This window comes from Phalacrocorax aristotelis, chromosome 6, assembly GCF_949628215.1.
Source record: "Phalacrocorax aristotelis chromosome 6, bGulAri2.1, whole genome shotgun sequence".
In the NCBI taxonomy this organism is placed as follows: Eukaryota; Metazoa; Chordata; class Aves; order Suliformes; family Phalacrocoracidae; genus Phalacrocorax; species Phalacrocorax aristotelis.
In genome coordinates this window covers 63133254-63160204 of record NC_134281.1, presented here as the reverse complement: position 1 = coordinate 63160204, position 26951 = coordinate 63133254, and the positions used below count along the sequence as shown (strand labels likewise).

Genomic DNA, 26951 nt, shown 5'->3' with positions numbered 1-26951 from the left:
CGGCCCCTTCCCGCGGTAGAGCGTGCGGCTCCTCCTCCTCCTCTTAGCCGGGCGCCTCACGGGGCCGTGCGGGCCGGCTGCTGCCAAGAGCTGCACTGTCCCTCACCCGAGGCTGGCTCCCGCCGTGGAGCTGCCCCGAGCCGGGCGGCGCCTGACGGCCAGGCCGCGGGGCCTCCGGGCGGGGAGTTCCCGGCCGAGAGAAACGAGGCGGCCCTGCGCTGTGCCGGGGACAGCCGCTGCACCTTAACATGAGGTCCTCAGCCAGCGCCTTGGCAAGCTCGGAAATTGGTCCCATCGGTCGTCCTTGTCGTTGGTAACGAGTGAGCACCAGCCACCTGCTTGCGCCTCCACACGAACGGAGAAACTAAGGCACAGCGACAGAGTTGTTCAGTGTGCAGGAGTCTCGGGTGGAGAAGCGAGTGTTGATGGCTGCACGGCCAGGATACATCCAAGCCTATACACTTGAAACTAACGCTGGTTACGAGGCCTGCTCCTCTGGCTGGGACCTGGCCACGGTTGGGCAGCTTCTCAGAATCTCACCCTACACCAAGAAAACTGTAACTATCCCCTGCTGCTAAATTCAAGCCAAACACCTCTTTCTGAAACGAGTAGCACCACATACAAAGGCCAGAACAATCAGAATTAGGTTAACACATTTGAAAACAAACAGCTGGATTTAAGAAAGTAACTGTCTACATTTAGATGCTAACAGGTAACAGATGAAAGATAGAATCCTCCAGTTTTGCTGCTAGATGAACTGAACTTGAATTTTCAGTTTAACACATTATTGAAGAGTTTCCAGCAGGTTTTGAATTACATGCCTTTTTGCAAAAGCAAAAAACCTAGTTGCATACTTCAGTATCAAGCTTTAACCTTAAGTACAGAAGGGAGACTGAATGCATGACATAGAAGAATTGCCAAGTGATTCTAAACGTCAGATGACTGCAAAAAAAAAAAAAACCACAAACCTGAAAGTCCACCAAAATGACTGCAAACTGAGAAAAATACATTCAATTGTACATACGGAGAAGGGTTCCACGTTGCTGAAACAGGTACCAGGGAGAAGCTGGTTTGGAAGACTCCATGGAAATAGTATTTCTACATGTGGGCTATTTAAAACTAATTCAGATTTTTAATTTAAAAATCAGGAGAAAATACTGCTGGAAGTAACATTAGAAAGCCTTCCCTCTTCATTACACACTGAAAACCTGAGAAATGGTAATTAACCTTTGTTACTCTGGCCCTTGAATGTACCTTAGAGCTTGTACTACAGCAGAAAAGCGCTTTTATCAGGGTCCTGACAGTTAACAGTTCCTCTGAGCTGCCTGTTCTGCTGTCTAGGCTCTTCACTGCTCTTATCTAAGAATAACTACACCAGCCTCCTTTTGGCCTCCTCTTCCCATCTTGGCCAATTTCCAAACATGTTCACAAAACCATCATTACTTACCACAGGAATCTACCATCTTGATGCAGTAAATATCCATTTAATAATCTCATATGAAATGAAAGAACTAATCACAAAATTAATTCTGAGAAAATGTCCTTAGTAAAGTAATCTTGTTCTGGAGACAGCTAGAGTAATAACTTTTCTCTGAAGCTGAGTGGGGTTTTTTTGTTTAGGGTATCCCTGACAATTTGAGTGCTTCCTTAATTTGTCTTCTGTAATCACTTCAAGACAGCCTGTATTTCTGTTATAATACCCACATTGTGTTTTCATGCATTTATCTTTTCCTGTTTGCATATTTAGTCAGTATGTTCCAAAACCTCAGTGTTTTTCCTCTGTATAACATTACAAGCCGGTCACAGCCGTGTTCCCCAGGGCTCAGTGTTGGGGCCAGTCTTGTTTAATACCTTTATCAATGATCTGGACAAGGGGATTGAGGGCACCCCCAGTCAGTTTGCAGATGACACCAAGTTGGGTGGGAGTGCCGGATCTGCTCGAGGGCAGGAAGGCTCTGCAGGGGCACCTGGACAGGCTGCATCCATGGGCCGAGGCCAGTTGTGTGAGGTTTAACAAGGCCAAATGCTGGGCCCTGCCCTTGGGTCACACCAACCCCAGGCAACGCTCCAGGCCTGGGGCAGAGGGGCTGAAAAGTGCCTGGCAGAGAAGTCCCTGGGGGTGCTGGCCGACAGCCGGCTGGGGGTGAGCCAGCAGTGCCCAGGTGGCCAAGGAGGCCACCAGCCCCCAGGCTTGTGTTAGCACTGGTATGGCCAGCAGGAGCAGGGCAGGGATGGGGCCCCTGTGCTCAGCACTGGGGAGGCCCCACCTCGAATGCTGGGCTCAGGTTTGGGCCCCTCGGGACAAGAAGGCCCTTGAGGGGCTGGAGCGTGTCCAGAGAAGGGCAGCGGGGCTGGGGCAGGGTCTGGAGCACAAGTGTGCTGGGGAGCGGCTGAGGGAGCTGGGGGGGTTTAGCCTGGAGAAGAGGAGGCTGAGGGGAGACCTTCTCGCTCTCTGCAGCTGCCTGAGAGGGGCTGGAGTGAGGGGGGGGGTTGGTCTCTGCTCCCAAGTCACCAGTGATAGAACAAGAGGAGGTGGCCTCAAGCTGCATCAGGGAAGGTTTAGATTGGAGATTGGGAAAAAGTTATTTCCCCAAAAGAGTGGTCAGGCCCTGGCATAGGCTGCCCAGAGAGGTGGGGGAGTCACTGTCCCTGGGGGTGTTCAAAAAACATGTAGACATGGCACTTTGGGACATGGTTTAGGTGGCCTGGTGGTATTGGGTGATGGTTGGACTTGATGATCTTAGAGGATGTTTCCAACCTTAATAATTCTGTGATTACATTTTTGTAGTTCTTATGCAGTCCCTCTTTGATGGCGATGCTGAAACCATTGATGTAGCTGCAACGTATAAATTAATTTGCTCAAAATTAGATTTTCTTCCCTCAGGCATCCCAGCTTGTCTTTACAGCTTGTCTTTACACAGAATAGAGCCAAAGGGGAAAAAAATAAATCAACCAGGAGTTAATTTTCCCTTGCAAACTGCAAGTACTATATATAATTATGTAAGTATAGTGATCTGTACCTAAGAGCCTAGCCTCACTTCTCATTCACACAGATTAATTCTGAATTTTCTTAAATGGGCCTAATCTGTTATTTGAGGATGAGGAGAAAGATACTAGCACTTAGTCACTAAACATCCTCTGAATCTGGTTTGAAAGGAACGGTTGTCAGCTTTTGAATTACAGATTAAGCAGTATTGCTGCATGTATTTTCCTGTCAAATATCACTGTGGACTTGTGTCTTCTGGCAATAGCACCAGACTAGATTTCTTCTGCTATCACATTTAATTATATGTACTGCAACTTTAAAGGGAAAGTACAGGAATTGCATAGTTGTCTTTAACATTGCAATTACAGAAGGAAAAAATAAGTCTCTGCAGTTCAGTATTTCTTGATTCATGACTTTCTGCTGTAAGATGCTGTTATTTCAGTATAGTCATATAATTACTTGCTCTCAGTACGGTACAAAAGTAACATGCTTCTCTAAAAAGAACCTGCTTAATTTGTGGGCATATTGAACTGAACAGAACTTGAATATTCACTTTGAAATTACAGATTGTAATGTGAAAAATACCTTTGAACTGAAGTTTCTGAGGAACCTCATCGACCTGGACCTCCTTTGGAGCAGGGGCTTGCTCTAAACCTCTAAAGGCCCCTTCCAACATCAACTATTCTATGATTCCTTGAGATTGTTAAGTAGATGTACCACTGCATAAGGAAAAAAAGCCCTGAAAAATTTAGACAGACTAAATAAAATATTTTTTTTTGCAGAGAGAGAACAATTCAAAAAAATTATTTGATGTAATGGAGAATAATCAGAAGAATTTTTCAAACCTTTTTTTCTAGCAAGGAAAATATCAAACACCCTGCAGTCAAAGCAGATTGTCCAGCTTAAAACTGCTAATAGCACTCTCCATCTCTTTTATGCTACTGATCCTCAAAAGATTGTCTCTCCAATCCTATTTCACCACCTAATATGGAACAATCAAAAAAGGTATTTATGTGGTTATATTGTTTGATAATGGAGAATTAAACATCCGATAATTCCGAAGGTTTCACTTAACAGCGGTACATTTTGGGCTGAAGTCTCACAAACTATTAGGAAATCGTATAAATTTATGATGTGTTATGAATTTACTTTTACTGTGTATTGTAACTTTACTACTGTTCTTCCCTATACTTATTTTTTTTGTTCTTAAGTATGTCATACTGAATTCTGAGTAGGATTTTACAGGATACCAGAATCTGTAGCATTTTAAGCCAGGAAGTTGAAGACTTCTATTAATAAAGTTTACAATATCTCTCTGAGATATAAAAATATTATGCATAGTTTATAGATTGCCTGAGACATAAGTACTAAATGATAGTTCAAGGATAAATAATGACTCAACAGCCAAAAAGAGCAACGGAGTTATAAAACAAAGAGCCTCCAGCCTATATATTTTTTTCTTGCACAAGGTATTCATGCCCTTATTTCAATTACACTGTATTTTCTTTTATAAAAAGCAAAAACCTAAGTAAATAGTAAAAATCAATTTACTAGACTAGTCAAAGGGATTTAATGGGAATTATTCCCCATAGAAACATAGCTTCTGTGCATGGACAAACTCAGTTTTGCGGGTCTCTAAATCTAGTTGGGGAAAAAAACCCTATAAAATAATTGACCAAGTAGCATATATACTTTAAAATAAACTTCCTATATAAATAAAGATTGCTAATATTACAACACTTATTTAAAACCTGTTTGCAATCCAAACTGACTGAAATAGCAACTCTCAGGCTGCCTTACCTGCATACACTGTTGTTAGCACTTCACTGCTACAATGGTATAAAAAGAAGTGTAAAATTTTAGAGACGGCTCCCTATTGTTCTACTAATAAACCCAAATGAATATAAAGAAAAGCTAATTGCCACTGTATTCCAAACCCTGAAAAACAGAGAAGCTCAAACAGAACGGAACGGAACCATTCCAATAACTTTAAATTTCTGAAAAAATGCCTGGATTGCCAGTTTGCAAGCGCACTTACATAGCTTTCCTAGCTGTTGAGAGAACGACATAGCTAACCTGCTGTTAACGGCGTATGCTCTGTCTAGGCCACATCCTGCAAAACTTCAAATCTTAACCAAGATTCAAGTTTAAGCCATCACAGGCAGATATCAGCATATAGATTTCCAGTATTTTCTGAAAAACTAAACCAAAAAGCACTGAATTGTTGTCTAACTTAGTTAACAAATTTTCTTAACCCTCACTGCCACCAGAATCCTCCTTTCTTCTCACTATACACTACACTTGTTATGTAGCAGCTGCACCCTGTGGTTAGGAAAACATCTTACATGTGAACAGAAAAAGTAACATGAGATTTGGAGCCATGTTTTCCTTTCTGCTCACTGTGCATCCAGCTGCCTGCTCTTTGACAGACAAATCTTGCCTAAATGTGGAAAACACTTAATGAAATCCCACAAAAGACATCGATTTTCTCTTCTTGTGGTCCCTACCCCACTCACGCTGGCAGAGCTTTTTCATGCGTGTCACGACTGGAGAATAACAACCACGTCTGGAGGCAGGAGCTGTACTGAGTCATTCAGAACCTAAAAGACGTAGCATAAGGAGTAGTGCGATTTTTTGCCTTTTAGTTTAAAGATTTGGGGCACCACCGCCCCACAGCCCCCAACAATCACCTTTTAATTACAGAGGGAGGCTGGCACAGGCAGACAGAAATACAAGGGGAGCTTTGGGTGCTTATGTGATGCTCGTCTATCGTCTCGCACTGAGGAGGATTAGAGGGCGTTCCCCCCGCCTTAGAAGATGTAAATAAATGTTCTGCCGTGAGGAGCGGTAGCCTAGGGCGAAGGCTCTCCGCTGGGAGGCCGCCCGCTAGCTCGCTGACGTTTCCCGAAAACGCCGAAGCGTTTCGTGCTCGACGGGGCAGCTTTGGCTCGGAGACCCCTCCGCGCCCGCCCCAGGCCTGGCGGGGAGCAGAGCGAGCGGCGGCGCCTTCCTTCGGCGCCCCGGCCAAGGGCCGCTCCGCGGGGGGGCGCCGCCCGGCGTCAGGGGGAGGGGGGGGTGGGGGTGGGGGCGCCGGGGGTGGGGGCGCCGCTCCGCCGTAGCCCTCGGCGGAGAGCCGGAGCCGGCAGAGGGCCGGGCTGGCACTGCGCGGCTGAGGAAGGCTTCTGACAGCCTGCGCCTACGTGGCTCCCGTGGAGCTCGCTCATTAACGCCTTGTTCTGGGGCTTCGTGGGGATATTTCTTCTTAAGTATGTATGTAGTTTTTAAGAAAAGGTGGGAGAGCTGGAAATGCACTAATGGTTATTACTCTAATACCACGTTGAATTATTTATAGATTACTTATAAAGATTTATCTCATAGTAAATCTAAAGTTAAGGCCTAGCAGAAACTTTTCTCTTGCACAATTAGTCAGCTATTTCCTGCTAGGTGTTACGTTGTAGAAATTGTAGTGAGCCATATGTGTACTAATCTTGACATAAAGTAATCTGATTTGTAAAATAAAGCAAATGATAGATTTGGGACAATAAATCAGGCACCTGAGTGAGAAATTATTTTTCTGCATGTGCCAGAAAAGCTAAGGAAGATTAAACATGTTGCAGTTGTGTAAATACTACATAGGTGTGTTGGATGGAGAGTAACAAGTTACAAAACTTGCTTTTTTATGATTGTACATTATTTATAATTGTTTACGAAAATGTGATTTACACGGTTATATATGGAGGGAGCAGCTAGTGCCTGACTTTGCTAATTCCTATGTTTTTGTCATTCTCACAATAGAACTGGGGTCAGGTCTACCCCTGCTTAATTGTGAATTCGATGCCACTGAAAACAGCCAACTCTGTAATTTGATATGTTACAAAGTACTTTCAGAAAATAAGTTAACTTTTTTATTTTAGCATTAGCAAAATATGGATAAGAACTTTCAAGAAGAACGGCTGACAGGAATTATTAAATTTACACCTCCTTTGTACAAACAACGCTACCAGTTCGTTAAAGATTTAGTGGGGAAATACAAACCTAAGAAGGTTGGTATGTTTTGTCTTTTCATGTTATGAATTTGAAAAAAGCCAATATTAGGTATCTCAGGAAGGCAGGAAATGCCTAGATAAACTGCTGACCTCATTACTGAATTGAGAAATACACCTGCAGTGTGCTCACATATTCATACCGCTATGAGGTTATGGCACTGTAATCTGCTTTTAAATAGAACGTGTTCAGGAGTGTTACGTCTGTAAAGGTTTGATTTTTCTGATTTAGGATGTGAAATGGAGAGGTGTAAACTTTCTGTTTACCCACAGGGTAGAGGTAAGCTGAATAGAAACAGTTCAGGGTTTTCACACTGAGTACTGAGTAGTGTGCTTGAACCTCGACTTAGCCTGAGAAAGAACAGTGGGGTTTGGTTTGTGTACTCAACTACCTCTTAAGCTTCCAGGAAAGAATATCTATTATATATCGTACTTTGTGGGCTGAATATCCCCAGCCTTCCCCACTTAAAAATCAGGCTGAGCCTGTAAACTTGTTTTATGCAGATCCTTTGTTGCTAACCTGGCTGCTGGGGAGCCTGTTCTCAGTGTTTTGGATGGAGAGTAGGCCAGGGAAAAGTAGTGGTGAATGTGAAAATTGCTACAGCTGTAATACTTAAAAATCATGCCTTATAGTTATTTGAGGGAACATGCCTTCATGTGGAAGACATTCTCCAGAGTCAGTGGGACGTTCTACATGTACTTGTTGATAGCTGTAACAACAAAAGGTTAATCCGTTTAAAACATCTTGTAGGATCATCTTATCCATTTTAAAAAAGAATTTTCAAATCCTTGTCTATCCTGCTTGCAACTGTATATTTTATGTTGTGAAATGCTTTATCATTAAAATGTTATTTTGACATAGATATGGAAATTCTGCTTTATAAAAGTCTCTGAAATTACTTGGAAATATGCAGCATTTACACATGGTTTAATATCTAATTTACAGGTGGTGGATTTAGGATGTGCTGACTGTACGCTTCTCTGGATGCTGAAATTCTGCAGTTGCATTGAAGTGTTAGCCGGGCTAGATATCTGTGCAAGTGTAATGAAGGAGAATATGTAAGCTCTTCCATTGTGTTAAAGGTTGTATTTGGCTTGACCTAGTGGCATGTTACATGATTTCTTGTCAAGAATTTCAAAATTAAGGTAAACGCAGAAGTACCAGCTTGGCAAATGAGAAGCTATCCACTGTTGTTATTTACTTACGTTGAACCTCTGTCTGGGGACTGCTGGGCTGCAGATGCCCGTAACATCACCTAATGCAGCAAAGGTCCGAGTCGTGGAACAGCCCTGGAAGGGTGCACATCTGAGAGATACACTTCTTTTGTAAAGGTGCTGAAGCGTTGTATTAGTAGTACCTGTTTACGCTCATGCATGACATTACTGTATGCAAATCCAGTTTTTTTGAAATGTGCATGTAACTGTCTTAGTCACTGTGGTGGGGATTTAATTTTTGTTAATCTTTCAGAAATCGGAAGGTTAACTCAAAGTTTTATGTCTGGCTTAGAAAGCTCCAAAATGTGAAGTTTATGTGATCTTTGAAGCATGTGTCAGACTTGTGAGGAACACCAAAGTTTCTGTCTTGGAAACTCATGGTTTCAGTGAATAGGTAGGATCTAGATGCTGACAGTATTGCTTGCTCTTTCTCAAGAATGAAGAAAAGTAGCCTTTTGTTATATTGAATGCTTTGTGTTTTGTCTGATGCAGTATTTCACAATGAATTTACATACATATTTTGGTTCTCAGTCTGGTGTATTTGGAAAAAAAAAGGTTAATATACTTGCCTAATAACTTCCCCCAAAACCCTTTAAAGCCTGTCTAACCCAGACTTAATGTGTCTAGAGTTGACCTACTATCAGCATTTATCATTTATTATGATATTATTCTGATAATCTGAGAAACCAAAATTCTGATATTCTCAGAAATTACAAGCTTTACAGGTTTTGCAAGTGGCTTGACAGTATAGTGGAAATTTTGGCAAACACGAAGGACAACTTCTGGATTAACTTCTCTGCTCTTTCTGTGCTGTTACAGATAGCCATAAAATTGTTTGTATTAGAAATTCTTTTTTTTTATTAAATTCCTGTAAAATAGTTAACCTTTTTGAGATTTACAAGCTATCTATGTAGGGTATTAGCTAGTTCAGTTACATGTGCAATTTATCTTGTCCTAAGGTCCTTTCTATGACATTATGTTTTCAATACTTTTGTAGGCATAGGTTGTCTCCTCTTCCTGGTGATTATTTGCAGCCGAATGAAAGATCCCTAACTGTTACCTTGCATCATGGTTCAGTTGCGCATAAAGATCCTTGCTTGCTTGGTTTTGACTTGGTCACGTGTATTGAACTGTGAGTATCAGGCCAACGTACTATGTTATTCTAAGTTCATTAGGGTTCAGTTTGGAATTTTGTCCGTACTGTAAATAGACTTGATCAAACCTTTCAAGCAGATGAGTAGAAGAATGTGACATCTTCTAACTTGGGCTTAAATTAACCATACAAAAAAATTCAAGTGGTGTAAACTTCTGTTGGAAAAAGGTTATTCATGATAAAGTGCAAAATTCAAGAGGAAATTTTGTCGGATGGAAACCTCTAAGCTGCCACTCGGCCACAGTGTCAGTGCTAATATTGCAGAGCTAGGCTTAAAATTACAAGGTACAAGATATGGGTGTGTGGGGTTTCCTTGACTAGTTGTTAAAATCAAAATATAGTAGTGTGTTTTTAAAGACATACATAAACTTATTCTTTACAGAATAGAGCACCTGGAACAATCAGAACTGAAGAAGTTTCCTGAAGTGGTGTTTGGTTTCATGGCTCCAAGCATAGTTGTGATCAGTACTCCAAATTCTGAATTTAACTCTTTGCTTCCAGGAGTGACATCATTCAGGCATCCAGACCACAAATTTGAATGGAACCAAGCACAATTTCAAAGCTGGTAAGTTTACTGAACATCATGTGCAGACAGCTTTGAGTGCTCAGTAATGTGAGAAAGGAATAGCTGTACATTTTCAGAATGGCTTATGTATGTGGTTTGGTGTCAGTGACTGAGTTTCACACCTACTGATTTGGTAAAACATTTCTTTGCTGTTACAGTTAAGCATGCTCTGTGGGTTTGCATTTTATGATGGTGGTTGGCTTGCTTTTACTGTAACTGCTGTGCAAAAAATATTTAAAACCTTTACTTTCCTTTTTGTATATGTTTATTACAATTAATGTGTTTGAAGTGTAATGTATTAATTATCCTTTTCACATAATAATACCCTGCAATAGAAATGCGTCATAAAAACCTAAGAAATGCCCTCACTATGTATGGTGTATAATCAAAGCACTCAAATTAGTCCAGACCTTTCCGTAAGAGTACGCAAGCAGATTTATCAAATAATCACAGTAGCAGAGCATGTTGAATAGAGTTAAGGATAGTTTAGTGGATCGTGGCACAATGAAAGATTTTGTGGAAAACACATGTACATGACAGAGGGTTGCCTGAGATGTTTCTAATATCAGTAGATGTAATAAAAACAAAAAGGGAGTGGTGTATATGTATGCTGTGATAACATTCAACTGTCAGGCAGTTGTGGAAGAAAATACATGGTATAGTAAAGGATGCCATACCTCAATAGCCAACTCTTGGTCAGAAATCATCTTCAAAATTTGCACCTTACATTAGGTTGTTTCTGACTTTAAAGTATGCAGTGATTTTTTTTTTTTTTAGTATATACTTTTGCAAACCTTGAAGCATATATCTTTCCCTACATAAGGTTACAAAAACCTGCCTGCATTGTTAGCTGAAGGATTAATTCCTTAGAGACCATTTATATGACTTGAAGTAAAGTTTAGATTCTGCTTTTGGATATATGCGATTGAAAATATTGGTATCACTGAAGGGAGTGATATTTTTTGAGCTACAAACATGAAAGTCTTTATGTTCGTTGTAAAATGTAAGTACTGTGGTATTCTCTAAAATACAGATATACTAATTCAGTTTACTGATTTTTCATGGAGATTTTTCATGCAGGTAGGTTGCACCATTTTCGTTCCCTGCCCCATCACTTTTTTTACACAGGCTGATGTCCAGTACTACAAGATTGGTATTCATTTAGATGTCATATACATCGTTGTAGCCTTGATTATGTAGACTTTGCTCTTTATACATTTACAACAAACCTCACTTTTTTTCCCCTATTAACTGGTCTCTTGTGGTTTTGGGGTGCATGTTTTTTAAGGGTTCTTCTCAAATAATTTTATTCTCTAAAACTGGTAGTTTTCAGCTCCCTTTCAGCTCCATTTAAGACAGTGAGTAAGCCACTGTGAATGTGCGTATTCTATGCAGAATTTTTAGAAATAACAGTAATGTTTCGTTGCCTAAATTATTGATACTAAATGATTCAGACTATGGTAGGCGTATGATTACAGCTCTGATTCAGCAAGTTTTGACAGTGCTTATCTTCAGGCATGTGAGTGTTATTAGAGAAATTATGCTGAAGTATTCACAGGCTCAAGGTCTTGCTTCAGTTAGAGAATGCATCTTTATTATATTAAAAGATTAATATTTAGTATGATCAGAATAATTTATCTTTCTTAGGGCTCTAGAGACTGCTGGACGCTATGATTACTCAGTGGAATTTACTGGCGTAGGGCACCCACCAACAGGAATGGAGAATGTTGGATTTTGTACCCAAATAGGCGTGTTTTTTAGGAAATATCCTCAAACCAGTGATTCTGCTCAATCCGAGAAACCCACTGAAGCAGTTTATAAAACAGTAAGTATTGTTTTTCTTCCTTTAGGAGGATGAATAAAAAGTAAAATTTTCTATAACCTGCCTGTGAAGGGTTCTTACCATGGTCTACTGTTGCTGTCCAGTCTTTGCTCTGATTAACACACACCATCAGATCAGAGTCTAAGTTCATGACTTGTGTTTTTAATTGAATAAAGGTCTTTACCTTTTAGGTTATTTGCTAAATAGAGATATGGATAATCATTCTTATTTTAACATACTGTTATCCTTAGAATGAAAATTCTCCGCCAGGTATACCGTGATACTATGTTTTGTAATTGTTCCTCTAATCATTCATTTTTTCATCATGTGGTTGTTGGCACTGACACAGATTTTTCAGACACATAAAACATAAAAAGCATAAAAAAGGATTTGTAGCAGAGTGTATCTTTTGAGGAACGGCATCGTCTTGTCAAATGTATTATCAGAAGGCAGGCATTCCCCAGAAACTGGATTGACAGGCCCTGTTTTGTGTGGTTTGCTTTACTCAGTAGCATTTGACGTTACACCTAAATCTCAGTGTGTTCAGGTAGCCAGTTCTGGTTTTTGCAGAGGCACGGGATCCTGCGAAGTGCCCCATTCTCTGGTGGTTCACATAAAACCTTTTTGTGTTTTAGCACTAAATGCCTTTCACTTTAGATAACATCAGGCAATATTTTTCTGAGCTACTCTGCCATGTGTTGCAGTGCATCACATTGATAAAGCCTAATGCATTTAAGTATCGTGGTATAAATCAATGGACACTTTTTTTCAGCGATAACATGAAGTAGTAATGCAAAGAGGGAAATATATCGGGGTTGTTTTTCCAGTCTTATGAGATCTTAAATTATTTGTTCCAGTGAACATATTCTAGTGTTTCACTTCTTTGCTTAAAGATCTATAAGTATCTTCAAGGAACTTGTAGATTTCACTGAAGTGAAATGTAAAGTGACATTATGGGAATGTCTTTTGTAGTTTCCAAGCTATAAAGACATTCTATACTTTCAAAATTTCACCTGTCATCTACTGCCCTTAATGGAATCATGAAGTACTCTTCAATGCTCAACAGACTTGGAAGGATGTCTACGTGACATATATGTACTAGAAACTGCTTTCATTATCTTCTGTTGCAGGGTCATTGTGGAGGGAGTTTTGACATCAGTATCCTTTGAGTTTAAACAAGAGTGTTATATCTCATATTTCTTATCGAACCTGGACTACAAAATTAATTTTCATTTTATTATGTAACTAATTTATGGGGAAAAAATCAACATTTCAATATGTAATCAGAAAGTAAGAAATAGTTGTAGACTGGAACTTCAGTAGTAGGGTGTTGGTATAAAGCACTTCCTAGTAAGCTAGTGGGAATGAGATTGCCTGCCTAGTTTCTTTACTAGCCTTAGAGTATAGCTCAGTGCAGAACACTTTGCTCTGAAAACAACTACAGGTTCAGACTTTAATGTCACAATTCAGTTTTTAGCATTCTCTGCATCAGTGAGAGCATATTTAATTAACACAGAATCCCAGGTTGGAAGGGACCTCAGGGATCACCTAGTCCAACCTTTCTGGGAAGAGCACAGTCTAGACAAGGTGGCCCAGCACCCTGTCCAGCCAAATCTTAAAAGTGTCCAACGTGGCCAAGTCAACCCCTTCCCTGGGAAGATTATTCCAATAGTTGACTCCTCACTGTGAAAAATTTTCCTCTCATGTTCTATTGACTTATCTAATTGCCATTGTAGTTGTAATACATAAAATCTAGTCACATTGTCTAGTTTTCGTGTTCTTTGAAAATTTTTAAAGTAATAAGCAAACCAGGATTGAATAAAAAATTAGGTTTGCATTTGAGAAGCTCTTTTTGACAAGCAAATGTTAAAACATGAGCCTATGATCATGATAAGCATTTTATGTGTTCTTGTATGTTGTAAAGGTCTTCAGAGCCGTGTATCCAAGTCTTAAAGATGAGAAGTACCTGCAGAATGCAGTGGTCAGTGAAGTTATTTTCACAGCACAAATCATAAAGCGAAGTCTGCTGGCCCGTTTAATGTCAGAACATGAAGAGTATAACGATGATCCTGCTGAGAGAAAATCCGAATTCCAACCTTCAATAAAGTGTTTTTCAGAAGATCTTGAAAAACTGGTTGCTGAAAAAGGCGTGGAACAATTTGTCAATGGAAATATTGTTTATATACCTCTTACAACAATCTTTTCTTTTCCCAAAGTGAATCAACTTTGTGGTACCTTTGAGAAGTTTTGCAAGCTTATTGCTGGCAAGGTCACACTGAGCAGTGATGGTTCTGCTGTGCTGTTCAATACTGAACATGAAAACGAAGAGCATGAGATTGCAGATTTATCATAGCAAGTTCAGTTAAAGTATTTTTTTAGTAGTGGTCAAATGGTGTGTTCTGTATGCTGGCTAGAACTACAAAATCTTTTCTAAACCTTCCAGTATTCATCCATCAACGCCTCTGACAAAGATCATGGTAACTGGTAGGGTTCTGAAGTAGAGTATCAAGGGCTAAAAGGAAAGAATTCATTCCTGTGAAGAAAAACTTTAAGTCTTTCTGTTTGTTTTCTGTTACCATATTGTAGCTATCATGACTAGATTCTTTTTTGTAATCTTCTGGTAGCTCCAGGGAGAGTTGATGATAACACAGAGCTATGTTGTTGCACTGATTAATATGCATCAGACATAGCTTTAGGGCAAGTTTTTTTCTTCATAGATTAAAATTTATAGATGCCTTTTTCAAGATGAGCAGATACTTGGACTTCGTGAAACCCAACTATTGTTCCAGATAAATTGGAATATGGCAAAACATTTATAGCTCAATAAATTCAATACTGGGGAAGACTGCCATGATGTTGGATATCAGGTGGGAGGAAAAAACAGGTAGATTTAGCTCTATTGTTTTATCCAGTCTCTTGATAACTGCTGCTTGGGAAATTACTTGCACCCTGTAACTTTCTAGAAGCTGGATTTAATTAATTTGAAACTGGTCGCTTTGACTTTTTTGAAAAAATGATTTAAAAAATCTGTCATTGTGAGTGCTAAACTGGCCTCTGTGTACCCGAACAAAAATTGTGTTTTCACGTGCAGCTGTTGTCCAAAAAGTCTAGATATATTCAGCAGAAATGAAAAGCAGAGATGTTAGAGCTAGTAGAGCTTACTAGCTTGGCCAGGATGACTTCCTCTTAAGTAGAGCTGAACTGTATGTGTAAATGCACAGTAAGCAAATGTTAGGTTATGGACTTGCGAAGACAGAAATTTTGAAGGATGCACAGGATTGGCTTGTTCATATAGGATTAATCAAGCAACACACTGCGATTCTTTCGAAGTTTTTTCACATACCCAATTTTTTTTTAAACTAGTAATTTTACTATCTCAACTGAGTAGTTCTTGTGAGCAGAGAGATGGTTAATTAAAAGGCCTCATTCTGTGCATGTTTCACACTGTCGCTGGCAGATTGAAATGAGCTACTATTATCAGAACTGACTTAATATTTCTGAAAAATGAAAGTTTTGCAACTTTCTGAAAATAAAATTCTGTGTAAGGGCTGGCTGTTTCTTAAAGAAGATGGCTACTTTCTACCTTCTACATTTTTCAAAATAACTTTTGAATTATTAAGGTGAACTCAGGCAAACAGGAAAGGCAGCCGCAATTCTCTGAATTGAGAAACAGTACAGAATCTATGTAACAGGTTGACTTTTAGGGAAGGAAGAATGGTCTGCAGTGCTCTGTCATACTGTATGATTAAAAAATGCTTACTTAGTAAGCTTTGTCTTTTGTGGGAGATTTTTACTCCTACAACAGATAGACATGGATTATTGGAAATTATCACAATATTTATAATTAAAGAATTTAATTCAAAGTCATCTTAACACAATATTTAGAATGGTTTTCCTTTTTTTGACATTGTGATATGAACCTGCCATAGTGGGTATGTTAAAATGTATGTAAAATTCAGAGTTGGTAAATGTTCTTTACGCACTAGTAAGTATAGCTGTTTGAGAATAGCGTTGATTTGTTATTAGAAAATTTCTGTGCGGTTCACTATATGGTTTACTATAGTTAGAAGATTTTTGGACCACAGAACAACTTCTTGTGTCATTCCTTTTTGAAACATTTTATCTTTAATGTACTATATAGCATGATCACTTTAAAATGAGGAAAAGGGAAGAGGAGGGGAACTTGTCAGATTTGGAATGATATTTGACTTGAATTTTGAATCCAGGTAGCATCTGATTACAGGAATGTCTTGTGAACAGACAAGACTGTCTATGAATACATGCTGCTTTTTCCTCAAAACATTATATGCTTAAGGTTCTGTAGCTGTATTTGGAAAATGGTTTATGTGACTATTTGGTGGACTGATGTGAAGGGGCCTAAACCATAATCCAGTTTTTAAGGGGTTCATGGATCTTCTCCCCCTTTTTTGTAAATGGGTTTTCTTTTTAACAAAACGTTGGCAAGTATCAATTTTTACATTCTTGCTTGGGCCCTTCCTGGGGAAAAGCTAAAGTCAAACTACAGCTGTTTGGCCTGATCTGTTTGCGGTGTTCCTTAGTATACATATGTGTACTGGAACCGGAGAGCTGTTACACAGCATATACAGAAGTGTGATTTAGAATATATACATTTTAACTGAGACTGCTAGCTTTTACGAAAACAAGGTATGCTATTTTGTGTGCCAGCTTGCCACATTTCCACTGGCTTAATCAAATTTTAATCAAGATTTTCACTGAAGTACTGAATTAACTGGTTTTTTTCAGGAGCGGTTTAACTCTCACAGGATTCACTGTGCACAGCTCTTCATTATCAGGTTGGTTATTTGATTAAATTATTATACATATTTGTGAATAAACACAGTGTTTATTTTGTCCCATTTAAACCTGCAGTTTGACCAAGGTCAAATCTGATGTCTCAAATCAGGATGATAAAAGGAAGTTTATGAAGATGAAATGTTTTAGACTTGAGGTAATATCACTGACCAGCAGATGGCACACATATCTCAAAAAAGATCAGCCATAGGTTGTTCAAAACTGTAAAATCCAAATGCAGATTTAAAAAAAAAAAATCCCACCTCCAAACACCACCACCAAACCTACAAACCAAAAGCACCAGTTCAGTATCCTGAATATAAGGGATACAATAGCTATTGAGCAAGCCAGTAGGGATTGATTATGGCCAGAATAGCTGAACAGAATGTTTCTGATCAGTGTTTTAAATTAATAACAACAAAGTAAGGAAGTTATAGAAATAAATTGTAAAAATATCCCATAGCTCATTTTAATAAATAAAAAACTGCCCAGTTGTGAGAGCTGGAGGAGTTAATTGTCTGTCTCCCCAGAGACTTCTCAGAGAAAAGGATCTTACAGCAGCTAAACTTCTGATGTGTTTCAGTCCTGTCTCCCACGGGTTTCCATGGTATTAGGCTCTATTCCATACTTGTTAGCATTATGTTGATAAATGAAGTTTGGATCATTCAGTTACAGCTGGATTATTTGTAACTCAATAGTTTGGGGACTTTTTTGTTTTTCTATTTAAACATAGGAAGGGGCTTCTGAAATCACAGAATTATTCTTACACAAGAGTCCTTTACGCTTTCTTCCCCATTCACAAAACAAACACATTTTAATGCAGTCCTGTATACAAGCGGTTCACTGGGAACATCCCTAAAATAAAATGCACTGACACTAGCATGTGAAATGAAAAGAACCTTTCCCACAGAAAGACTAACAAATGTATTAAGATGTGATTGCGTTTCCCCTTCTTGTTGCCAGATCGCACTGTGAGGCTATACAGGACTTGAATCAACTAATCTGTCACAGAAACTTGTAGTGGTGCAACAGCTGGGAAGAGGAGAGCAGGCAAGAATGAGCAGTTGGGTGGGGAGAAGGCAGAACTACTTATTTTACCTCAAGAATTACAGAAAGTAATTTTTCCCCATGCTAATGTTTGTGTTGTTTTCCCGTGTCAGAAAGTCCACAGAATGCGCGTAAGCGTTCAGTGACAGCATTTGAAGTTCTGGTACTTCATATCTCTGCTTTCCCCCCCCCCCCGGCAGTAGTAAGGGAAACTTTTTTCCTGTACCACAAAAATAGTTTTACCTTGGTATATTACATATGTGTATGCAACAGTGGTGCACGGACTTATTTTCATTTATGAGATGTTTTCCTTCCAGATTAAAGACCACCATGTCTAACTGCCATATTTCCCTTACAAACATGTGTCACTAAAACAGTATGAAAACTCACAAGCAGAAAAAGCCAATCATTGAAAGGAAAAAAAAACCCCAAAACCTAGTGGTAACAGTTGCAGCTGGTGGTATTCAGCAAGGTGACTAGCACCTATGAATGTTTTACATATATACATGTATACTTCATATTTCTGAGAGAACTCTCCACTGGGAGGTCTTTACCTGGAGGATTTGTTTGCTGATGAGATTTGCCTTTTATTCTGTACAGAAACTGTTGATTCATAAAACCATAGGAGACCACAACCCACAAAAGAAATTTGAGGGTATTCTGCTGAAATGTTTTAAAAATTTTCTTCTTTTTTAGATTGAAACACAGCTGAGACTGGAGTTGGTTATACATGGTACAGCTACTTCTCTTAACCCTCACTGTACAATTGATTACTGAACTTATCAGAGTGCCAAATAGTTTGTACTCTAATTACTGCAATTTCACCAATCTAGTTGTTTTTATGCAAGAACAGGTGCCTACTGCAGTATCAAAAAGCTTGGTTATTTTGAATGCATTGATCAGAAAAGAAATACCACAAGTAGTTTTGTTAGAAAAATAAGAAGGTAATTTGCGAAGTTACACAAAATGTATGAAAAGTTTAAGTAGTAGTAAATCTTTACACTCGACTGAGGAGGATTAATTTTGTCATTTGCAAGGTGAAGAAGGACTATACGCAGTGCCCTCACTTCCCCTAAATTCTGCTAGTTGTGGAATCTGCTTAATAATTAACCCACCAATATGCCCCACACTTTATTTATTTTCATTTGCATAAGATGGATATACTACTTTTCTTCTCCAGGAGACAGATAAATAACTATGTACTAGTAACGGTGCCATTAAATACTTTGTGGATTAGAGATGAAGTTTAACAAGCTGCAGAGGTGAAGTTTGAAAAGCAGTAGAGAAACGGAGATGGACACAAACTTCCATTTAAGTTTTTCATTTTTGCATTAAAAGATACAATTATTTAGAATCATATCCCAAGCTGAAGACATGAGTTTATTGAATGTCTGAGACATCTGCATTTAAATACAGTTTAAAAAAGCAACCAAAAAACCCCAACAAAACAACCAACCACCAACACATCCTGAACAGTTTACTATAGGAGAGTCTCCAGTATACTATTACACAGTTCACAAAGAAGGAAATACTATATCTAAATATAAGGGTTATGTTCCACTTAAAATATGCACAATTAGAGAATCGCTTCGTAAAGCGTTGTAACTCAATGTGAGAACAATAAATTACTAGAATACAATTTTATTAAAGCTTGATTTCCATGTAAACGTCCCTCTTATTTAAAAGATCCGCTCAGGCAAGAAAATAATTGTTTTCTAGTAAGCAAAATATCTAATCTATGGCAGTTAGCTGCGTCTTTTTAACATAGAATACACATCTTGGCTATGGAAATTCCCTAAAGAATTACGTAAGTAGCTGAACAATATTTTTTTGACAGTCTGTTTTCCTTAAACTATGCCTATTTTTCCTAGTAAACTTAGGTAAACTACTATCTACTACTGGTTTTAATAGATTTGTCAACAAGTGTGCTAAAGAGTACTGAAAGCAAGTTAATTTATTCAAATTTCATGCATCTTTGGGCTTGCAGTAGGATTTTTTGGGTAAAAATTAGTTATTTAACAGGAAATGAAGCTATCATGCTCTGAGAGACAGTTGTATACTAGCAGTTACGTAGTTTCTGTTTAAAAGTCCTGTGGAGGACAGAAATGGATAATACCACACTTCTATTAACAGCAGCTAAAATATAATCTTTTTTAATTAATTCTTTTACCCATTAAAACACTTCAAATAGGTTAATAGTAGGAAATAAAAGTATTTAAGTACCATAACTGAGAAATAGCTCATATTAAACATATTCAGTAACAGTACTCAAGCTTTAAGATCTGAAATTTCCTTTAAAAACAAATAAAAATTAGTTTAATAACTCTACTGTGGATTTGTGGAAAACAAAGCCTACTCTTTCCTTATTTAACCTATTAAATATGGTCTGCTTATACTTCAATAAAAAGATGTCAAACATCACTCTGAGCAGAATTTGAAGCATTCAGACCTTTCAAAAAGGGCCACACTATTTGTATTTTGATTTAATCCAAACCTTACAGGTAAACAATACAACTAATCATAACAAAATTAAGGTCATTTGCAGTTTGCAATTAAATACAGCAGAGCCAAGCCTGAATTAGAACTGTTCACCTAACACATCCCTTTAAATACCATTCTTTCATAATTCTCAATTAAAATCTTAAGAGATCTTCCATCTTTCCTCCCTGCCAGGCAAATTGCTCTTTGTGCAAATTTAAATACAGTACATTGACCTTAATGGAATAGTGGACAGATAGTGAAGGAAGAAGTGTTCAACAAATCTGCTGCCCAGTAAGATTTTTCAGAGTGTATTTTTCAGAGTGTATGCCTACAATAAAGTGCTTCTCTTAATAAGTTATATTGATAATAGTATAGATATTTACCTAGTTTTAAAGCTTAAATTGCTTAGTAAGTAGTTTCCCCTGTACCTCCCCAATCCCACAAGGCACATTCAAAACACAAGCAAAGCATTATCTGTGAAGGATTAAGCTACAATAAAAAGTTGTAAGTGGTAAACTACTGACTAGGTTTGTAAACAGTACCATCCCACTGAATCTCAAGGTTCATGCATTATTGAAGTGAGTTTCTGTGGAAGCAGCTTTTGAACTCCAGATTTAACAATCAAGCCAGCTTTCTTGATAATACACTACTCTGCCTTCATATCTTGATGTGGAATGCCACTTCTTTTGCCACTTGCATGAAAACAGATGTCACATTTGATGCATTTAACCATCTAGACTTCATTTTCAAGTAACACAACTGATTACTGGCTAGTTTAGATCTATTTGGTTTTGTGTTCGGTTTTTTTTTTTTTACTGCATGTGAAGTTAACCTCTACTGTTCAAGCTTAAAACAAAGTTATGCTCAGTAAGTACTCTTAATAGACGGCTGGGCTGTTCTGTGGAGGCCTTCATCTTGGCTTGGCATGAATCTTGATATAAGTAATTAGCTTCTGTAAGACTAAAATGGCAGGTAGGATCAAATCGAGTAATTAATTTCTTCAGGTTCATTTAAAACCAACTTTTAGAAGCTTCTTTAGAAAAGAAGTTACAAGCAAAGTACATCACCCTAAGTGGTGTCCTGTATAAAATACTGAAATGGGACTCACTCAATCGTGCTTCCAAAAATGTTTCACACAACTTAAAAAGCGAGTAATTCCAATAATATCAGGTAGACCTTAGAAAAACAGTACAAGTGCTCACAAGGTATACATAGCCTTCATACCACAGGAGATGAAGCTCTATGAGCAAGAGGCATTCCATTACTTTTGGGAAAAAAAAAATCACATTGAGTTCATTTTGGCTTCCACAACTCTTGCAACAGAGCAAACAAAAACAGAAGTATCAATGCCAGAGCTCCAAGTTTTCCTCAGTTGTCATTCTAGTCTAGCGTTTTATCACCACCTGCTCATATGCTCCAGATCCTGCTCTGAAAGAATGTTTGAAAGAAGTTAATTCAATTCCAGTCTAAATGGAAGGTAAATGGCAAGTATCATAGATCAGCAAGCTTACTGTTTAATAAACGCCAACCAACCAACCCCACCCCCCAAAAAAAACCAATAAAAAAACCCTAACAAAACAAGCCAACAAAAAACCCCAACCTGCTTGTACCAGAACTGCTAAACATGAAGGGTAGAAAACATGTACAATTACCATGCCACTGAGTAACCTACCATTTAATGCGTTAAAGCATTTTATGTTATACTACAGTCAAAATGAAGAATGATAAATAATGTTACTGAAAAAGAAGTTACTGTTGGACTTCCCTACAGTTTCTTAAACACTATCTTTTGGGTACCCCTACCACTCCAGTTATATCATATGCAGCTAATAATTTTCATAGAGATTTATACATATAGATAAAAGTCTCTAAAAAAACCCCGTAAGTTGTAGTCATCTTATGTTAAGATAGAAGAAAAACATCTTCCAGTCTTTTGTTCGTGCTGAATTGTAGATGCGCACTTACAAAACTCTTTCACCCTGCACACGCCAGAGCACAGTGGGTTGTTTTACATGGCAACTTGCAGTACCAGGTCAAAAATTAATAGGGCAAAGCTCTCCCTTAGTATAATCTTCTGCCTGGACTGTTCTGGGAACTGAGTTAGGACAGATCTCTACATACTACTGTAGCGTGCTCTGTAACCATACACGTTATCCTAGATAGAAATTAGTGCGCCCAGTTTGCAAATAAACCGGTGAATTATCCTTTAACCATCAGTGTTGCTTGCTTGTGGAAAATGTATTTGTTTTACAACTTTGAGCACATTATCAGCTCCCTTTATACCTAATTCCATAAGTACTTGCTGAAATTGCCAAAACACTGATGCTATGCTAATTTTGTGAGATAAAGAAAAATCTTAAAAGTTCACCTGGACTGCAGAATCATGGTATTAGAGCATATTCTTACTGGTTTTTAATGTTTTCTCAACTGAAAAGACTAATACATTCAGGGCAAGTCATATATCAGAGTTTTTGAAGAGGGTTTAGAGAAGAAAAAAAAATCTCCCCGGTTCTAAAACAACTACAAGAAGATAATCTGAAGCAGATTTTAAAAGGGAGGAGTTTAGGGCTACAAATAGGTGAAAGATGACAAGCCATTGAAACAGGAATAGTGTAGCATATGGAAAGAGCAGGAGTTGTGAGCAAAACTGAAGTGACGAAAATTAGGCTTGTTATGAGGAAGACATAGAAGTTTGATACTGCAAAGGTGGCTGTGTAAAACACTTAAGACTTTCTTCTAGCTCCAGAGAGAAACGTAGAAAGTCTGTAGAGCTAAGATTTCAAACTGGTGCCTGTTTCCTGTGTCCATATTGAAACATAGCTCGTACCTGAAAACTTTGGAACTGAGGCTCTTCAGAACCTCCAAAAGTTATAATTCCTATGGCTGACACATTATTTTGGAGCTAACCTATGTGTTTTGTTTTAAAACCTGATTATCTAGTTCTTTTGCTGCCTTTAAATGATATAGAATAGAAAGTTACAAAGATCAAGAATGTATGTACACAATAACTGCTGTATAAGATGTGTTTTTGTTTAGTATTACCTATGGATTAGTTGTTCAGGCTACATACCTGTTAGGTAGATGATGGCTTCCAAAAGAAGTGCTTCCACCAGGGCCCACAAATAATCTTAAACCTTCTTCTAAAAAGCAAGGGAATTAACATATGTCAGCTTCCTTTAATGTTGCCCTAGCTAGAGCTAAGTATTTTTAAATCTACCAGTTTTGTAACTGATACTTTCAGATGCGTATATTTTAAGTAACGGAGGACCAGACTTCACATGGTATAGGTTGGAGGAACTGCCTTCCTTTTGGGTTTGCCCCTGCTCTTTTGTTTTCAGGCTTAAAGTAATTCTCTGGGAAAGTCACCCGAGTCACGCAAGTGTATTTTCAACTTCTGGGAGACAGGATGAAGCAGAAAATGTAGTGATCCATATGCACAATCCTTATGATTACACAAGCAACAGGGACTGTGAAGAGAGTGGATTTTCCTAAGGCCTGTAATGTGCATCAGTTTTTCCTAAGCTTCCTTATTTATGTTCATACCTTCTGCACTTGAGTCTAAACTGAAGTCTTGACTCTGGAGTATTTTTTCAACTATATCATCAGCATCAACTCTGGTAGCATCAACCCTCTTCAGCTGTGACTCCACAGAGTCTTGCTTTACAGGATGTCTGCAAAAATAGACATATTCAGAGCTCTTAGAAGTGATACAGTAAATTATGGTTTACTTCTGCTAGACAAGGCTTTCATAGTTAGGTGTACCTGCAAAGCTTTTCTGATGTATCAATGTTAGGTTCAGTTACTTTTGGCTCAGTCCCTTCACATGGCTCTAGAATACTTCCAATTCCGGTTGAGGTACTACCCACTGAGGTGTTCCTCCTGTGGCAGAGGTCAGACAGGCTGGATGATCTAGAGTGACACGTGCTGTATCCTGTTGGGAAGGTGCAGGAGAGGTGGTTAGGTATGTTGTTGACAGCCAAGGTCATTGCTTGTATTTTACCATCCTGAAAGCAGAATGTGTGTTTTGTCTTGTTACAGAGATTTCAGAAACGTTATGAATGTATGTGCATATGCCAACAAGGCAATTTACTTCGGGTTTTGTATTCTAGCACATGCTGGGTTTTTGTTCTAAATAACTCTTGCCTCCTAACAAATATAAAGACTCAGTGTCATTACTTCCCCTTCAGCTTTTAGAACTAACTCTCCAGTTTTAAGTCAGTTGTTTTTACACATGGAAGAGGTGGAAATCTCATTCAGATATGTTAATTGGATGAAGCTAAGGGAAAAAGCTGTCTCACATCTGAACAGATAATTAATTGTGCTTTTAAGAGGAAAAAAATGTTACCCTCCCCACACCTGAAACTCCCAGGAAAAAGCTTTCAACCTCAAACCGTTTTTTAAACATATGAAGTATATTACGTTCTACCATCTAAAACTGTGAAAGTAAACAAACCCCAACAATTCATAACAAAATTGTTAACAGCTACCTGACAGTTTTGACTGCTGACTTGCATAGCTTGATGTTCTGGAATGTCCACATGCACCGAGTTCATCTGGGACTGAGGCACTCTTTGATGAGACATCTGCAACATGTGCAAGTTAGATACTGTTGCTAAAGCCAGCTTCGCTATTACTTTGCCTATAATCTTGATTAGACTCAAATGTCAGATTTCCCAGAGGGATTAGGGATTTGACACTGGTTTTCTACAAACCCTTTGAAGATTCAAGTGCTGCAAAAATACCACGTGTGTTAATGAATATGCATTCCTTAAAAAAAAATTGTAATACATTTCTGTCTTAGTAAAACAGAGAGTACAATTGGGTTAGAAAGGTTTGTATGAAATGGAGTTTTAGATTTGTCTACACTGTAGATGTTAAAGAGATCACCGGGCTTTCCATAGTACCATAGTAGAATGGTGTGCTGGAAGTGTTCTAGCTGAAAAAAGTGACTATAGTTAAGACAACTTAAAGTGTGTTTAGGGTGGAAATTAATAAGCTATATTGGAGCCTGAAGCTTGTAAAAAACAACAAAAAAAAGACACCCCCTCCACCCCACCAAAAAAACCCCGAATTTCAACCAGTAATAAGGTGTTTGAATAGTTTTTCTAATTCTCTACATTTCAGAGTAACTATTTCAGTTTTAAACAATACTGAAACCACCTAAAATTTACTCAGTTATGCATATCCCTATGATTCATAAGTTGAAAATCAAGGGCCACATTAAATGCTGAGTCAAAATACAAATCCAAAGCAAATCAATAAATGTGTCACGCAGAAAATGAAATATTTTAAATGTTAAAAAGAAGGCAGGCTGTCAATCCCATTTCTGTTCTTTCTTTCCATTAAGGTAAACTGTTAAAAAAGTAAAAAAAGAGGGATTCCACTGATATTGCCTAGGAGAGTGTCTCAACAAATAACCAAAGAAGGACCCTTTGTGGGCCAACAGCCAGCATCCCTTTCAGAATTGAAGTATTTCATACATCTTCTTGAAGCTATGAAGCCAGTTTTAAAAGAATTGACAAGAGATTATTTTATACCTGATATGCCCAGATGTACTACTTGTAAGTTTTCTCCCCCTTTCCTGTCATCATGCAAAGATTCTGATTCTCCAGAAATTGCTATAGACATTGCTGTGGAAGGAGGCCTGTAAGAAAAAGGTGGTTAAGATTTGCTGCACCTCTGCTGTAATCCCTCCAAATTGATCAGCACAGACCTTTTTTTTTTAATGTAAGTTGGCATAATTCATACTGTGCTTCAACCTTTTTCTGAAAGCATGCTCTGTAGCTCCCTGTTAAAAATAAAAATAAAATTTACAAAAAGCTTCTGCTATTGAGCTTCAGGACATTTTACAGACTCCATCTGCTCCGCTGTCAGTCCTTTTGGGGATCCTTGGAAAGATTTTTCCTTTTTTGATGATTGGTGGAGTGTGTTTATTTTGAAGTTTTTAATTATGTTTTTAAAGTGTATGAATCATGGGATAATTTATGTGCTAAGAATATATATAATTCAGTACTTTGTGGAGTACATGACAAGATGGTAAGTGTAAAAAAAACCAAAACCACACAATGGCAGTTGGCCTACTTGGCTTGTGCACTGTGATGTACTCCTGGCTTTGTTTCATCTCTGTACAGTATACGAGGTGATTCTGGGCTGGTAACCCTCCCACTCCTAACAAAGGCGCCTGTGTTACTGTCTCCATGTATTCCCCTTTAAATTCTACCTCCTGCAAATTAAAAAAAAAAAGTCACGTACAACATGATTTAAATTTGGTTCAATATTTTAAAAGCTTTTAATAAAGCTTAAATGCTTGTTTCAGTTTATAACAAGGCCCAAAGGGATATTTTATTAAAATGAATAAACCTCTAAGTTTGTGTTTTGCTAGTGCAAAAGAAACTAATTAGAAAATGACAAAGTGAAAGTAATCTTCTCTTGCAAGCAAATACAACTAAAACACATTTCAAGGTGTTACATACCATTTTTTTAATGCTTTGTTATTTTTTACTTTGGGAACAGACTGTTGGTCTGCATACAAATGGATACTTGTTGACATTTTTAGATTTTACATACTCAATAAATTAGTCACTGTCTTTATGTACAGTAACATACCCTCTCTTATGTTACAGTTGAAAGTAAAGAGAGAAAGAGAAAACACACTTCTGGAAATAAAATGCTTTTGTGACTTAACTGCCTAACATACTTTTTTGAAAGGAAGAACTGAATGCTTTCAGGGACGTTACTCCAGGTCAAACATCATGCCGTCTAGGCTTCTTCATAAAATACGTAGCTGATTCCAGACTGTGAAATTGTTTTAAGGTTTATTTTTCCTT

General features: G+C 38.2%; 2 protein-coding genes across 4 annotated transcripts in view; one reads left to right on the top strand and one right to left on the bottom strand.

Moving 5' to 3' along the window:
• Positions 1-14: 14 nt before the first annotated feature.
• On the top strand, positions 15-17329 carry HENMT1 (HEN methyltransferase 1). Its single transcript, XM_075098293.1, has 7 exons — positions 15-3991; positions 6907-7029; positions 7976-8088; positions 9242-9376; positions 9780-9962; positions 11610-11787; positions 13709-17329. The coding sequence occupies exons 1-7, from the start codon at positions 3974-3976 to the stop codon at positions 14135-14137; spliced, it is 1179 nt and encodes a 392-aa protein (XP_074954394.1). The 5' UTR covers positions 15-3973; the 3' UTR covers positions 14138-17329.
• The window catches only part of EEIG2 (EEIG family member 2), a 33958-nt gene continuing 20806 nt past the window's right edge, over positions 13800-26951 (bottom strand). Inside the window, exons 6-11 of one of the 3 annotated variants that reach the window (XM_075098295.1) lie at positions 25662-25768; positions 24612-24707; positions 23887-24055; positions 23668-23795; positions 23195-23264; positions 13800-13922 (exon numbers count right to left, since the gene is read on the bottom strand). In XM_075098295.1, the coding sequence (XP_074954396.1) occupies positions 13898-13922; positions 23195-23264; positions 23668-23795; positions 23887-24055; positions 24612-24707; positions 25662-25768 (595 nt within the window). In that variant the 3' untranslated portion in view covers positions 13800-13897. Of the gene's footprint in view, positions 13923-19002; positions 21553-23194; positions 23265-23667; positions 23796-23886; positions 24056-24611; positions 24708-25661; positions 25769-26951 lie in introns of those variants that run through there. The other 2 variants (XM_075098296.1, XM_075098294.1) reach the window with 2 other exon arrangements.